The 17684-nt window shown below is 38.3% G+C and overlaps 1 protein-coding gene across 1 annotated transcript in view; it reads right to left on the reverse strand.

The window, feature by feature from the left end:
• Nucleotides 1-17684, reverse strand: part of LOC138443734 (uncharacterized) — a 434643-nt gene that overhangs the window by 228273 nt on the left and 188686 nt on the right. The window contains exon 6 of the mRNA XM_069596664.1: nucleotides 15000-15150. Coding sequence (XP_069452765.1) covers nucleotides 15000-15150 — 151 coding nt within the window. The remainder of the gene's footprint in view (nucleotides 1-14999; nucleotides 15151-17684) is intronic.

Genomic DNA, 17684 nt, shown 5'->3' on the forward strand with positions numbered 1-17684 from the left:
TAGGTAATACCTGGAAAAAAGTTGTAATCATAGCTACTGAAAAGCGACACAATTTTGTGGCAATAATAGGAGAGTAACAATCATAGCACATGAGAAAGAAATACCTTCAGCTCTGCCGGGTATGGGGAGGGATGGACGATTCTGTCAGATTCACCTCATCACAGAGAGAAGTCAGTTTATATCAGTCCCTATTTTGCAAGGGACCTCACAATGGACACAAAGCTTTCTTTCTGGAAGCACCAGGCTTGGCTTTGCCTCCTTCTCCAAAGAAAAATGACTTGCATCTGTCTTAGAGGTATTTTGAGAGGCCTTCAAGCATTTAAGGAAATATCATCATATAGACTCTTGATAAGTGCAAAATTCTCTGTAAGATGAGGCTACCCTTGTTCATCAAGTGGAGTTTCCCAGAGAGATAAGTGATTTATCACTCCTCGTGGGCAGGTATCCCCATGAAAGGAGTCATCCAATTAGAAAAGGTGATACAAAATGTATTCCTAGCTTTAGCTGAAGTGACCAATGACACAATTGGCCATGAAAGGCACTCAGGGAAGCCCTGACTCCCTAGTCATGATTGTTTTGGATGACAGAATTGCCCTAGAATTTCTGTCTGTGGGCCATCGAGGCAAATTCTTTAATTTGCAGGCTAATTCATCCTGCTGTGCCTGGATCAGTTCTGCAAGCCTAGCAGAACAGTCAAGAGAGAGACATAAGGAGAAAGCCCACTTGGCTTTCTAAGGTGACCCTGATGGTTGCTGCAATTTGTTCAGAAGGTTGGGTCTGGAATCCTGGAGAGCAAGGTTGAGATATCAATACTGTGTGTTGGCCTCATCCTGCTACTTGGAAGCCTCAAATGAAATGCACTGTGAGGTAAGGTGAATGGATTTGGTCCCAGTGTCTGTCATTCAGATTCATCGGAGTGGCCAAATAGAGTGGCACGTTCATGGGAAAATTTGCCAGAAGCTAAGACAGTGTAAAACGGCAGGTGGATATCATTAGGTGATAACACTCCATGGGTCACTTGTATTACTGCATGTCTTGTGAGCAAGGCACTGTCTGCCTTTGCTCCATATTGTCTAATCTGTTTGTATACCAAACAGCCTTAGAAACTAGAGATAGTGTCTCCCAAACAAAAGGCAGATATGCTTACAGTTCATTATTAAAGATTTGGGTTTTCTCACCTCAGCATTTCTCTTTTACAACGCAACCTACTTCACGAGTATGTATCCATCTGGGTCCAACTGCATGACCTCCGAGGAAACGGAAGGCAGGGTGGCCTGCTGCAAATTTACTCATGCTGCTTGATATACTGTGAATTTAAGCAGTTCCTTGTCTTTAATTCAGAAGTTTCATGTCTTCTGCCATCGTTCATGAAATACTAGCAAGCCAACTTGTACGTCAGATAAAATCTCAGACCATGCAGAGTTCTCGACACCTACAGAAGCCAGGAACACATTTTATTGTAGTATCTCCCACCAGCCTTTTCAGCCTGTACTCCACAGTGACACTCTTCATAGATGCTGGCACTTTCTCTACCAACATACTTCTCAATGTTTTGGTGAAAGCATTATCTCCTCAGCCCTCTCAGAGGACATATTTAAAAGAGGGTGAGTAAATAGTCCACAGTGAGTTCCCTCCCTAAGTCTTCAGACTTTACTTTGTGATTAGTCACAAAGTGAAAACCTGGGTTATTTTATTTTCCAAAAATTTGTCAAAATTTTTGATGCATTGATGATTTCTCCCTATTTTTATCACTGGTATGGAGTCAGCCTCTTGTAGGTCTTCCAGTCATCTCAGTAGATTGACAAGGGAGGCAGGCTGTGTCCTCGGTCTCCCATTTTGAATCGGGAGTCCTTCATTCAGTTCCTACCCCAATACTCCGCTGGAATATTCTAGTAAAAGTTATCTTTGCCCTACAAATTGCCAAATCTAACTGGCCCATTCTTGGCTTATTTAACTTGATCTTTCTGGAACCTGATATTGTTGATGATTTTCCTTCTTGGAAAACCCTCAACCTTTCCCTTCAGATACTTAACACTTTCTTGATCCTTTGACTTCTTTTCCTCAGACTGTCTCATAAGATTCCATGTTTTCTTCTAAACCTCCAAAATGCTAGTGTTACCAAGTTTCAATCTGTGTCCTTTCTTTTCTACATTTAGCAAGAAAAATCAAAGGAAATAAGACTAAAATGGGAATTGGATGCCTCATCAACAATCCTGGATACTAAAATGTGAGTCAATACTTCAAACCCATACAAGAAAATAATTTCCATTTAGAATCCTATGCCCAACAAAATTGCTGGTACAAAATAAGATCACATTCAAGCATGCAGAGACAGACACAGACATTAATGCAAGCTGTATGCTTATAGCTTCCAAATCTACATAATTAGCCCAGATTTTAATGCTTAGTTCCTGACTTGTTTAATTACCCATTAAATAGTTCCATCTGGGTATCTCAAAAATTCCCTAAACTTCATATGTTCAAAAGCGAACTAAATAACCTACCTGATAAAAGGTATTCACTGTATTATATTCTTGATCTCAGCAAATTAAATTATTATGCACCCATCAGACTTTCATTACCAACACCAGTAAGTAATCAAGTCTTCTCAAATCTACAAACTATTTCTCACTGCTATTCTTTCCCTTTTATTTCACTATTGCTCTCTTAATTCACATTTTCATAATTTCCTGTCTAGCCTTCCTACCTCCAAAGTTGACCTACTTAAGTCTACCCCCTACCCTATAGCAAGAATGGTCTTTCTACAAGGTATGTATGGTCATATCTCTCTTTCAATTCAAAGAATCATTTTCCAGTTCTTGATTTGATTATCTGTCTCCAGACCATCTTCTTACCTCTTCCTATTCTCCACTTCACCTTCCTTGTTCCAACTACACTAAATCATAGCGTATTTGTAGCTCTCTAATGCTGTTTCCACCACACTTATGGCAGAAAGTGAAGAACTAAAGAGCCACTTGATGAAAGTGAAAGAGTAGAGTGAAAAAATTGGCTTAAAACTCAACATTCAGAAAATTAAGATCATGGCATCTGGTCCCATCATTTCATCGCAAATAGATGGGGAAACAATGGAAATAGTGACAGACTTTATTTTTGGGGATTCCAAAATCACTGCAGATGATGACTGTAGCCATGAAATTAAAAGATGATTGCTTTTCGGAAGCAAGGACCAACCTAGACAGCATATTAAAAGACAGGGACATTACTTTGCCAACAAAGGTCCATCTAGTCAAAGCTTTGATTTTTCCAGTAGTCATGTATGGATGTGAGAGTTGGACTGTGAAGAAAGCTGAGCACCGAAGAATTGATGCTTTCAAACTCTGGTGTTGGAGAAGACTCTTGAGAGTCCCTTGGACAGCAAGGAGATCCAACCAGTCCATCCTAAAGGAAATCAATCCTAAATATTCATTGGAAGGACTGATGCTGAAGCTGAAACTCCAATACTTTGGCCACCTGATGCAAAGAATTGACTCATTTGAAAAGACCCTGATGCTTCGAATGATTGAAGGCGGGAGGAGAAGGGGATGACAGAGGATGAGATGGTTGGATGGCATCACAGACTCAATGGACATGAGTCTGAGTAAGCTCCAGGAGTTGGTGATGGACAGGGAAGCCTGGTGTACTGCAATCCATGGGGTCTCAAAGAGTCAGACACAACTGAGCAATTGAACTGAACTGAATGCTGTTTCATGCCCCCATCTTTTTCCTTCCATTGTTCCTATTGCCAAAAAAAAAAAAAGGCTCTGTTCTGCTGGTGATAATAGCCTAATCACCCTCCAAGTCTTAATGGAAGCATCAGCTTTTCTAAAGAAATTTTCTGAATCTCCATGCAATCCTGCCATTCTGTACAGATATCTATTTACATTTTGCATGTCTCTAGCAGCCATGAAATTAAAAGACGCTTACTTCTAGGAAGAAAAGTTATGACCAACCTAGATAGCATATTGAAAAGCAGAGACATTACTTTGCCAACAAAGGTCCGTCTAGTCAAGGCTATGGTTTTTCCAGTAGTCATGTATGGATGTGAGAGTTGGACTGTGAAGAAAGCTGAGCGCTGAAGAATTGATGCTTTTGAACTCTGGTGTTGGAAAAGACTCTTGAGAGTCCCTTGGACTGCAAGGAGATCCAACCAGTCCATTCTAAAGGAGATCAGCCCTGGGTATTCTTTGGAAGGAATGATGCTAAAGCTGAGACTCCAGTACTTTGGCCACCTCATGTAAAGAGTTGACTTGTTGGAAAAGACTCTGATGCTGGGAGGGATTGGGGGCAGGAGGAAAAGGGGACAATGGAGGATGGGATGGCTGGATGGCATCACCGACTCGATGGATGTGAGTTTGAGTGAACTCCCAGAATTGGTGATGGACAGGGAGGCCTGGCATGCTGCGATTCATGGGGTCACAAAGAGTCGGACACGACTGACTTACTGAACTGAACTAAACTGAACTGAACTAAACTGAGTATGCCCTGGAAATACTTACTAATATGCTTCCTCTCTACTAGACTGGGAATTCCTTAAAATCATGAACCATGTCTTGCTTATATTTATATAATCAGCATAGTATTTGGCATAGTCAATATCTATAAATGAATGGATAAATAAGTGAGAGAAGCTGATGCTTGGACACCAGATGAGATGAGAAGCCCACAGTAGGCACCACTCAGGCCTAGACATTCCTTATCAGTGCTGGCACAATGAAAAACTCAGCCAGAAAACCAGATTACATACAAGGAGAAAGAAGAAAAGGAAAGGGTAGAAGCCTGGGGTAATTGATCAATTAACCAGATGTGGCAATTAGTTAGTGACTACTTTGGCCACCTCAGGTGAAGAACTGACTCATTGGAAAAGACTCTGATGCTGGGAGGGATTGCGGGCAGGAGGAGAAGGGGACGACGGAGGATGAGATGGCTGGATGGCATCACTGACTCAATGGATGTGAGTCTGAGTGAACTCCGGCAGTTGGTGATGGACAGGGAGGCCTGGTGTGCTGCGATTCATGGGGTCACAAAAAGTCGGACACGACTGAGCAACTGAACTGAACTGAAGATAACTCAGATTTGGCTGCAAATCATTAGCTCAGACTACATACACCTGAATGGAATAGGATAAACTGTCCTAGAAACAGATGAAAAAGTTTTCAGTCATGGAAAATGAAAGTTATTTCTCCACATATGTGTCCTAATGTGTACATTGCATCTTCCCACTTCTACGCTCAGCTATCCGTATATGTATATGGCAACCACATATCCCCAACGTTCCATAAAAGCTGTAAATTGAATTGGGCTTCCCCAGTGGCGCTCATGGTAAAGAACCCACCTGTCAGTGCAGGAGATGTAAAAGATGTGGTCAGGTGTAAAAGATCCCTGCGTCAGTAAGATCCCCTGGAGGAGGGCATGGCAACCCACTCCAGTATTCTTGCCTGGAGAATCCCAGGACAGAGGATCCTGGCGGGCTATTGTCCACAGGGTCGCAGAGTTGGACATGACCTAAGCTGCTTCACTCACTCACTCACTCACTCTCTCCTAACTTGAACAGTCTTGTTTCTTATGATTGCATCAATTCTGCAGTGCCATGAACTCCACGTTTTGGTTCAGAAAATACTACATACTGAGTTCCACTATTGACTTGCCCCCCCACCCACTACCGCACACCAGGGAAAAGAATAGGTGGTAAATTACATTTTGCTTTCAAGACTTGTTAGCTGTGACACTTGCATTGTCAGAAATTTTATAAGGAACATGTTGTACAGATTTATATGCTTCAATGTTGGAGAGCTGAGACACATTTAAATTTGCACATTGGTCCTTTGGGAGTGACAGCCTGCACTGTTTCTCCATTTGTTTCATCATTTCATTAGTAATTGTGCATAACAAATGTGATCCTCAAGTGAAAAATGATGATAGGGGTAGAAACATACTATTAACCCTTCAGGGAAGCTTTTAGAAAAGCCAAGGTTAGTTAAGGTCTTCAGTCAAATTAGCCTCTGAAAGTCTACATATAAATAAAAACAAACAGGGAAGCTCAAGGACCTCTTGGGTGGTTGGAAGAAGGAGGAAAGCTGTAATTAAGTTTCCTTTGTCATCAACTGTTTCTCAGATAAATGATCATAAATTGCTAGAACATGTCTTAACTCTCAGCCCTGAAAAGCTACAAAAAGCTCCATCTCTTGACTCATTTAAGAAATTTGGTGTAAGTAGGTGGGAAACTAGGAAATGCTTAGGTTCAAATCTCTGGCTTTCTTAAACTTATTAATAAAATGTCTAAATTAATCAGAGTAGAGGATGCTTAAACTAAACCACATTCTGGCTTAACTGTCTTCTGTGTCATTTTTGCTGGAGGGAGAAAATAGATTTTCCAACATCATATTTAATTTCATTAGCTACTGTTGCTTTTTGGAAATCTACTTATAACACATGAAGATAAACATTCTCCTTGTGATAAGGCTATGTTTATAAACTGGGTTTAGGATGAAAGAAAACCCTGAACTGATGTGTTTTCATTGTGGGGTTAATGGTGCTTTACTAATCCCCTTTCTGTGAGCCAGCAAGGCGCAGGCATTCAGGAAGTATTTCGGGTGACTCGCACATACTGGCCTTCTTAAACATTGTAGTAGGAGAAAGCCCTTTTCCCTGCTGAGTAATGCCAAAACATCATGCTCCTCTCCTCTTGGAAGGGAATTTCTGTGCAGCAAAAATAAAAATATACAGACTTTTTAAAGCTCACTAGTGAAGGTTGAATGAAGGGTTATTTGTTCCTTTAACAACTGAATCCTTTGTGCAGGGGTCCCCTCTCTTCTATTTTTGTCTCCCTACCTGGAAATGGGGCTCCTCTACACTAAGGACAGGAGGAAAGTGAGTCTACTTCTATGTTGTGAAGTGTGAATTTTCACCTTTCCTCCCGGGAAAGAGCTGAAGGTTTAAAGGAAATGTTAAATATTTCATATCTATAGAAAGGTATAAGGAATTATGTCATGAACACACCTATACACACTATGCAGCTAAACAGATGACTCATTACAAACATGGTTGAAGCCCCTTGGTATATCCCATTATATTCAATATTTTCCTGATGCCTCATCTGTCCTCTCCTTGCCAGGTGCAAGTGTTTAGATTTTCTCATACTGGTGCTGCTGTTGTTTTTAGTCGCCAAGTCATGTCTGATCCTTTTGCCACCCCATGGGCTGGAGCCTTCCAGCCTCCTCTATCCACAGGATTTCCCAGGCAAGAATATTGGAGTGAGTTGCCATTTCCTTCTTCAGGGGGTCTTCCCGACACTCAGATTGAACCTGCGTCTCCGTGGGTTCACTGAGCCGCCACGGAAGCCTTAGTGTGTCCCTGAACTACATAGGGCTCCTTTCACATTTTAGACTCAATAAAATCCTGATATATGTTAGATATATAACATATATATATATTATTTTATAAATTGCCTATTTTATTTTTGAGTTTTATGTATATGGACAAAGTTTTATATATTTCTAATATTTATTAAGATATGGTTGAGCTATAGCATTGTATATATTTAAGATGTACAATGTATGGGATGGTTTGATACATTTATGTGTGTCAAATATATAATTACCACTGTAGCATTAGCTGACACCTGTATCATATCACCTAATTATCATTTTTTTTGTAATGGTTGTTTTATCATGTGCATTGTTCTACAACATCATTTCCACTCTATATCATGGCTTTACCACAATTTATCCCTACTTGGAAGTCCTTCTTTCCTCTTGAATAGATAGAGGGACACTGGGAGCATTAATGAGACCCTCAGATGGCAGAATCCACAGCAAACGAAACATCCTTACCTAAGAGAAATTCTCACAGTAGAGAAAAATGTAAAGAGAATGCATAGTGAATGATGCTCTTGTGGTTCCACTTTCTGTTTAAACCTATTGGACTTTCTTTTGTATGTGAGCTGGGGTGTATTTCTACAGTTGAGTGAGTTAACTCTTTCTACGCATCATATTGACTATTTTAAATGCTGAAATAAGAAACCAAGATCTGTTGTCATCTGCTAATAATGTTTATGGAGCAAAATTTTCCAGCAAGTGAAGACATTCCTGGGTATTTGCTTTAGGGTGTTCTTAGCCTCAGAGGAGACATAACCAGGTAGAAAGGGTTTGGCAAGGTCAGAAGAATCCTACCTCATGAAGTGACAGTTTTAGAAAATTCCAGGAAGGCTGCTGATGACTAGGACTGGGGTATCTTTTCTCTTTGCATCTTAAACCTTAAGGCTGCATGCAAGAGGCTGACAAGTATCTATAACGGTGAGACTGCCTCCTGATTTTAAGGAATGAATCATCAAGTACACTGGGCAAGGTCATGGGTTTGTGACTCCCAGGCCTGGTTTCTATTTCTTAGCCTTTCTATCTTTTGCTCCTTCTACCGTGTTAGTCTGTAGTCTGTTCTTATCTCTTCTGCTGTAGATTCAGTAAGCACAGTGATTTTGATCTTCTGAAAAGTGTTTATTAACTCCTGCTGAGTCTTCCTTTGAAATGCTTCTTATCCATACCCCTTCCTTCCATCACCTCCCCCGCCCCTGGCCATCACTTCACACCTGGACAGCTGGCATGGGCTCAGAGCTGGACTAGGCGAGGCCTCTCTTGTTCCTAACCCAGCTTACACGCCAAGGCTATTCATCTTCCTCAGATACTCTTGTTCTATAGCTCATTGGTCCCAGACCTTCAAAGACTTGCCATTTTCTAGGACATCAAACCTAAATTTTTCCAGAAAAGGCCAATAATTTGTGTATCCTGGTGATCCTCACTTCCTGTCATTTCATGCTACCTAACTTTAGCGCTAGTTTGGCTAATCTCTCTCACTTCCATGCAGACGTCATTCTCATGTCTGCAGTGTTTTCTTCTCCTGGAATATTTTATCTATCTCTTCAGACTGCTCATTCATTCACAGCACGTATATGGAGGGCCTGCTATGTGCTAACTCCTAGAGTTCTAAGATCATGACTTTAAGTGGATTTTTTTTTACTAGCTGATCTCTAATAACCTCTTTCTTTTATTAGTCTTAACTACTTTATATCTATACATAGTCCACTAAATAAAGGTAAAAGCAAGTAAGGGACATGGACCTCTCTCTTCAAGTAGCAACCACTTTATCAATAAGAGGAATGAAGGGAATTTCAAAAACTAGAGAAGTATTTAAGTAAGGGAAGATGTGAGAATTAAATGAAATGAAATGTGATTAATGGAGCAGTGATTTAGCAGTAAATTATGTGTAACTTTATTTTGTTCACTCTTGTTTCAAATGGGTTTTTCTTATCTTCTTGTTGGAAGATAAGCTATTTGAGGGCAAAGGCTAAGCCTTCTTTAAATTGCCCCAGTTCTTAAACAATGTTAGATACACACTGGAGCCTTTGCCAGCTTTCTATTGCTTCTGACTGCCACAAAATGAAATGCTCTTTTGCCTGTATTCCCAGGGACAACAGTGGTGGACACAGCACATCAGGGAGCAATCACCTTCCAGCCTTATCCTCAGTTTATTTCTTTGAGAAATAGAAGGCTTTGGATAAATAAGAGCAGGCAATAATGCAGTGAAAGTAGGTAGAATCTGAGCATCCACCTTCCTAGTGGTTCTGCCCCCACAGATCAGCAAAGAGTACTAAACCGTTTCCACGGAAATGTTTGTCTTTGCATTTATGTCTCTTGATGCAAAGACTCCCTTCCCTAGATGTGTTTTCATTGTTTTAGTCATTTCTTCTGACACATCATGACATTTTAAGCATTCTCTTAAACCACAAATCCTAGTAAGAATAGAAGATTGTAAGTCAGGGAATTGTGGAGGCAGTCCTAAAACCACTGTAGAGGAATCTAAAATGGTTTTGATTGGATTTTAGGTTGAAGCTGAATTTTAGTCCAAGTCAGTCAGCAACTGGTTCAAACCACTTTCGATGGCAGTGGCATGCAGTTTCTATTTTTGCTTTCTCAATAACTTCACTCTTATTTTAAATAAGATCATAAATTGGATTGATTATAGATTTAGTCAGAGTTGTGCTTTTTTGGGAATCAGCATTTCAGTGTCTTTTGTCCTTCCCCCTCCTATAGAACTAATTAAGTATGCTATAACTTAAATATAGAACACTGGGTCTGAACAAACAGGGAAATCATGACCTTTCAGCAAAAATAATCAAGCTATTATTTACTTGAACAGAGGCAAACTTCAAATGCTAAAGAAACTAGTGATTTATGACAATTTTAAAATTGAGGACTAATAATAAGTGGGAAGTTCAGTGATGCTGCAATAGTGTGGCTATAGGCAACCTAAGCAGCCCACCAGTCTCCTCTGTCCATGGATTTTCCAGGCAAGAATATTGGAGTGGGTTGCTATTTGCTTCTCCAGGGGATTTTCCCAACCCAGGGAATGAACCTGGGTCTCCTGCATTGCAGGTAGATTCTTTACCATCTGAACCACCAGTGCCCAAGTGGCTATCATAACTTAATGTAAGAATTAATTTGTACTTCCAAATAAATTTTTTAAGAAAGCAAGGGACTCTTCATGGATGTTTTCAATAACTTAAAGAGAGGCAGTTCTGTATGCTTTTTACTTTGAAAAAAAAAACAACCCAAATCTCAATATCCGTTTAAAAGTTAGAATGTTGTGAGGAATGGGAGATGTTGCTAACTGATAAAGACTTAGATTTTCTATAAAATATCTTGGCTTTAAAAAGATGAAGATTATATCTTCCTTTTCTTTCCCCATGCTACCTTTTCCCCCAGTAAGCTATTTGAATTTATGTGTGGCCTAGGAGAGTATATTATTGTAATTTCCATTTTATAGGTAAAGAAATTGGGACCTAGTGGTATAAAGATGAGCTCAAATTCAAGACATCACCTGGGGAAACAGAAGCAGCAATTATTGTTCCATTGCCATACCTATGCTTATTCTAGAAGATTGGGATATATGTTGGTGGGAGGATGACATCATTACTCTTTTGTGTCCCCACAAAATGTTGAAATCCTAATTCCTAGTGATGATGACACTAGGAGGTGAGGCCTTTAGGAGGTCATTAGGTCATGAGGGTAGAGCTCTTATGAATGGGATTAGTGTCTTGATAAAAGACATCCTACAGAGCTTTCTTGTCCTTCTGCCATGTGAGAACACCATAAGAAGTATGAGATCCAGGATAAGGTCCCCACTCAACCATGCTGGCACCTTGATCTTAGATTTCCAGCCTCCAGAACTCTGAGTAATAAATTTCTGCTGTTTATAAATTGCTCAGTCTGTGGTATTTTATTATAGTAGCCCAAACAGACTAAGACAGATGTATTTCTTTGATCTGGGCCAGCTCCTTCTCAGGACCACCACGCTTGCAGTCTTAGTGCATTAGAATAGAGCAATGACAGTCATGGAGAAACTCTGCTTTAATCTTTTAAGGACAAATCCCTTGTAGCTCAGTTGGTAAAGAAACTGCCTGCAATATAGGAGATCTGAGTTCAATTCCTGGGTTGGGAAGATCCCCTGAAGAAGGAAATGGCAACCCACTCCAGTATTCTTGCCTAGAGAATCCCATAGACAGAGGAACCTGGCAGGCTACAGTCCAAGGGGTCGCAAGAGTCAGACACAACTTAGCGACTAAACCACCAACCACCACCACCACCAAGGACAAATCTGTGAGTGCAGTTAGGTGACTACTACCAGAAGCAGCACCTTCAACATTTATGCAGCATTTGAGCTGAAGCCACCTCTTCTTGGGAAACCCTGGTCAATAACAGAGTACAGGAGAAGTAATAGGACCTGGTCATTTCTATACAATGCAGAATTCTATGAGCAGTCTTGGCACTGGAGCTCCCCACTGAAACTCTCTGAGCTCCAGCACAAATTGAGTTCTCTTCCTACACCACACTCCTTCCCTCTCCATCCTCACTCATAGGGGTCAGAATAATCTGAAGGCTCTCCTCACTTAATCTTGCTGTCAATCCCCTTATAATTCATTGTTTTACTGCTCCACCCACCCCAGTCTCTTGTACTCTTAGCTCCGTCTTGGTGTCTACTTCCTGGAGAATCTGAACTGAAACAGCCTGTCTACAATAACATCATTTGTTGGCAGAGGTCTGGTTATAGTATCTACTCTAATGTCACTTTTATATTGCTAGAGTGGTAGAACTAAGACCCTGTAATGTCCATCTGACCAAATATGTAGTTATCACCACATTCCTTTGTTTAATTCCTTTCATCAGTCCCTGTACAGGTATAAATCTGATGTAAGATAGTGAAGCGAGACATTTTTCAGTTTCATGGCCCAGCAAAATTAATCGGTAAAATATTGAAGAGTTGATATAACATTTCTAGTTTTTAAAATTTTACCAGGTAAAGGAACTAAAAAGTATCTGTACACAACTGTCAAAGTTGTTTCATAAAAGATAATTTTTTTAAAACAGTGAAAAGAGGAAGAACACAATATGAGAATCTAGGATAGTTGAAAAAACTACATTGATCTACAATAAAAAAAAATTGTCATGCGAAAATAACAAAAACAAGCTAGGACATCAGTTTCCCCCCCCCCCCCCTTACAAGATTAACTGTCATAGGAATTGCCCTCACTGTGTAAATAATTAGAAACCAGACACGGTACATGAAAGAATATATTTCAGACAGTGGCTGGCACGTGGCACAGGATGATGGTTCCTAAGAGAAGAGGAATAAAAGAGGTAAGTTATATGATGACCTTGCTCATTTCTTGGGGCAGTTCCCAGGCTTATGAGCAGGTAGAATAAACTGACAGAGTATAGGAATGTCATCAAATTGAGGGGAGTAGCAGAGTAGTTCTGTTGAGTCTATCTGGCTGAGTACTTACCTCCACATTTACAGGTGAAACTACCTCAGGCTTGGGAATCAGTATCAAGCAATAGGCCAACAGTTCTCAGAGCTCATCAAGGGCTGAACATAGTATGTGATTCTACCAGCTAGAGTGGAGGGACCTCCTAAAAAATGTGGGCATGTTGTCATAAGTGTCATGCATTTGTTGCAGGCAAATTTGTTTCTAGAATGAAGGCTAATCTAGACTTGTCATAGAAAAGCATGAAAGCAAGCCTTAAAGGGACTGAACTCACTCATGAGTAACTTAACTGTGCATCAGAACAAATCCAACATTGTTTAAAGAAAAATAAAATTCAGCACTCAACATAAAATTCAGAATGCTCAGTATCCAATCAAAGGCATGGAAAGGAAAAGGGAAATATGATTAAGAAATGTCAGTCAGGGTAAACAAACTCCCAAATAATGGAGACTATGGAATTATTAAAGAAAGACCATAAACCAGCTATAAAAATTTTATAAACATTTCAAGAATATAAAGGAAAACAAATAATGGTAAGGAGAGGTATAAAGAATAATTTTTAAAAATATATTTGTAGCTTCTAAAGGAAATAATTTACATTATCCACAATGAAAAAAATATACTCAGTGTGATGACTATCACAATACACACCAAAGAAAGATGAGTGGACCTGAAGACAAAGGAATAGAAACTATTCAGAATGAAGAGATTTGAAAAATCAATGTCCTGTTCCATATATAGTGCAATATAAAATGGTATATCATACGTAACTGGACTTCTAGAAGGAAAATAAAATGAGAGAATAGGGGATGGAAAAAAATCTGAAGAAATAATGGCCACTGGAAAATTTGATTAAAAACTTGAAACCCACATACAGGCATCTCAGTGAACCTCAAGCAGAAATATATAAAGAAACTCACAAAAAGATACATTGTAATCAAATTTCTAAAAAAAAAATCATAAATAAAAAACCATAAAGTACCCAGAGGAAAAAAGATATATGTGTTATGCCAATGGGGGAAAAAGCAGGTTAACAGACTTCTCATTATACACAATGAAGGCTCAAAGACACATGAAACAATATCTCTAAACTGCTGAAAAACAAATTGTCTACCAAGACTTCTATACCCAGTAAGAGTCTTTCAAAACTCTAGGAGAAATACTTTTTCAACCTAATAAAAATACAATTAACCATTTGCAGACCTGCACTTTAAGAAATGTTAAAAGAAATTCTACAAGCAGAAGTAACAATATGACGATACCAAATGAAAATTTGAATTTGGATGATAGAATAGAGAAGGGAAGAAGTGGAAATATGTCAATAAATTTCAAAAGTTACTTCACCTCAGTTTTTAATCTCTTTGAAAGATAAAGTTTGAAGCAAAATAATAATAGTGTATCTTGAGGAGTGTAACACTAATTTTAAACTATATGAGAAGAATAATATGATGTTTGGGAGATACAAACTGTAACTACAATTTTGTAAAGTTGTTACACTGTAAAGTAGTATAATATTATTTGAACTTAGGCTGTTTTAAGTTAAAGATGAATGCTGGGAAACTTACAAAGGTGACAAACTGACAGCCTGTGGGTCAAATCCCATTTGAGCTGCCACCCGTTTTTATATTTTTGTAATTAAAGTTTTATTGGAATACAGCCATAGCCATTCTTTTACATGATATCCAGCTATACTTTTCAACTACAGTGGCAAAGCTGAGTAGTTGCAAGAGAAATTTAAAATATTTAATAGCTGATGCTTTACAGAAAAAAATGTGCAATCTCCTAGTCTTGAGAAACCAACAGTAATAATGATGATGATAATAATTAATAGTAAATCGAAGCAAAATGTGTAGCTAACAAACCAATAATGGAGACAAAATGATTTTATAATGGAGAAGAAGTGTTCAAAAAAGAGAAATACTAGATAAAATAAATGAGAAGCCTATAGCAAGATAATAGAATTGAACACAATCTTGTTCATAATTACATTAAATTTAAAATTTTCTAAACATTCCAATTAAAAGGTAGAGAGTGTCAGATTGCAGGCATAAGCAAATATGCTCTCTATAAGAATATCATAGTTTCAAAGTGAAAAGTTGCTAAAATATGTAACACAAAACTGAAAGGAAGCTAGGATGACTATATTAATAGCAGACAAAGCAACTTTCAAAACAAAAAATATTACCAAGGATGAAGAAGCTTTCTCTCATTCCCATCTCTCCGTCATGTGATGATAAAGCAAGAAGGTGGCCAACCATCTGCAAACCAGGAAGAAAGTTCGCTCCAGACACTAGATTTGCTGTCAACCTTGATGCTGGACTCTCCAACCTCCAGAACTGTAAGAAATAAATGTTTATTGCTTAAGTCATCCAGTCAACGGTATTTTTGTTATAGCAGCCCCAACTGCCCAAGATATCAATCTAACCTAATTTTTGTTTATACAGCACTCCTCCCAACAGCATAGTATAATCTCATCAAGTGTACATGAAACATTCACAGACAAAATTCTGAGCCATAAAATTTTTAAATGATTTAATTTACAGAGTATTTTCTCTGATGACAGCAACATCAAACTAGAAACCAATTTAAAAATATTTCTGGAAAATCCATAAATAGTTATAAATTAAATGGCACATATCTTAACTCATGGCTCATGGAAGGCATCACAAGGGAAATTAGGAAATAATTTGATATGAATAGAATACACAGCATATCAAATTGTTAGGCTGATATAAAAGAGCATACTCAAAGAAAAATGTATAGCATTAAATGACTGTATTATAACAGAGAAAAAGTTATAAAAATTAATGATCAAAACTTCTACTTGAAGAAATTAGAAAAAGAAGAGCACCAGCAATTAACTTAAGCAGAAGGAAGTAAAAATAGAGCAACTACAAAAGCAATGAAGCAAAAAGAAAGACACTCCCAAAGCCGTAGAGAAAAATCCATAAACCCAAATGCTAGTTACTTGAGAAAATCCATAATATTGGTTAAAATCTTTGAACAGGATGATTAGGGAAAAAAGGAGATGAAGCAGAGAGATGGTATGGGGAGGGACGTGGGAGGGGGGTTCAGGATTGGGAACTCATGTACACCCGTGGCGGATTCATGTTGATGTATGGCAAACCAATACAGTATTATAAAGTAAAATTTAAAAAAAGGAGATGAAAATTATCAATATCAGAAATAAAAAGGGGAATATAACTACAGAGCCTACAAGTGTTAGAAATATAAGGCAATATTATGAATAATTATATGTCAACAAATTAATCTATTTGATGCAATGGCTGACATTTTTTGAAAGATACAAAGTGTCAAAGCTTATTCAAAGTAGCAGAGAAAAGCTAAAGTCTTTCATCTATTTTTAAAAATTGAAATCAGAGTTAAAGTACTCATGCGCCCCTCTCCCCACAAAGAAAACCCCTAGGTCCAGATAACTTCACTGATACACTGTGCCAGGCATTTAAGGAAGAAATAATGACAATCTTACAGAAACTCTTCCAGCAAACAACAGGGAATGTTTCCTAACTCATTTTAGGAGGCTATCATTAACCTGTTTCCACAACAACAGAAAAACATTGTTAGAAAAGAAAATTATAGATCTTTATCCTTCGGGAACATAGATGCAAAAATCTTTAACAAATCTTTAATACTCTGAATCCAGAAACATTTTAAAAGGATAATACATCTTGACCAGTGAAAGGGAGACAGATGGAAAATAATAAGCAAAACTTTCTTGATTAGTATATGACAGTGAATTTCCATATACAAAATCCCAAGCTGTCTTCAAAAAACTACTAGAACATGTAAATGAATTTGGCAAGATTATAGAATCAAAGGTCAGTATACAAAAATCAATTGTATAATACTTACATGCTAACAATTTGTATAACATTTGATCTTGAAATTTAAAAAGCAATACCATTTACAATAGCATGAAAAACAGAAGATGAGCGTAAACGTAATAAAATGGTGTTAAAACACATATATTGAAAATTACAAAGCATTACTGTAAAAAATGAAAGGAGAAAAATAAACAGAGACAGACTGGCAAACAGTGTGCCATGAAGATGTGAATTGTTCCTCAAATTTTCTGTAGAGTGAATGAATTTCCAAACAAAAATCCAAGCAAATTTTTTTGTAGACACTGAGAAGCAAAGGGGCAAAAGTAGGGGAAACTTTTAGTGTGATGAAAATAATCTACATCATGATTGCAGTGGTGGTTACATGACTGCTTTACATTTGCCAAAATTCTAAACTAAGTTAAAATTGGTGAATTTTAGTATATGTATATTATCCTTTGAGAGGGTTGATTTTTTTCAAAGGCCCACATTTAAAAATTCAAATTCAGAAAATTATAGCCTAGAATTTTATGTGACATTTGTATAGCTGAATTTTCTTGGCTGTTTGTCAGTGTGCCTTGACCTAGAACTTTCTTGGTATAGCACTTTGATTTTTATTACAATCTTGTTCTAGCTCCTTTTTGTTTTTATCAAAAGTCAAATTACACATAAAAACTGGATGCTAACTCAGTACAATTCTGTACAATTTAAAATAGTCAGGTTCTGTTCTAAGAAGTAGAACTATGGGCCCGCAAGTCTTTTTCCTGTGGGTCTGAAAATCCTATGACAGGGGTGTAGACCAGGAATGCAGCCAGTGAGTGCTTCAGGGAGAGGGCAGAAGCTAGCTTCTCCCTGAATAACTCTTACACCTGGGATCTGGTATATGGATGCACAACAAGGTGCTATGTGCATGGATCATACCATCATAAAATTCATCATAAAGGGCAGGATTAACATTGGGGAGGGGCTTCCCTGGTGGCTCAGATGGTAAAGAATCTGCCTGCAATGCAGGAGACCTGGGTTCAATC

This window comes from Ovis canadensis, chromosome 7 (assembly GCF_042477335.2).
Source record: "Ovis canadensis isolate MfBH-ARS-UI-01 breed Bighorn chromosome 7, ARS-UI_OviCan_v2, whole genome shotgun sequence".
Classification (NCBI taxonomy): domain Eukaryota; kingdom Metazoa; phylum Chordata; class Mammalia; order Artiodactyla; family Bovidae; genus Ovis; species Ovis canadensis.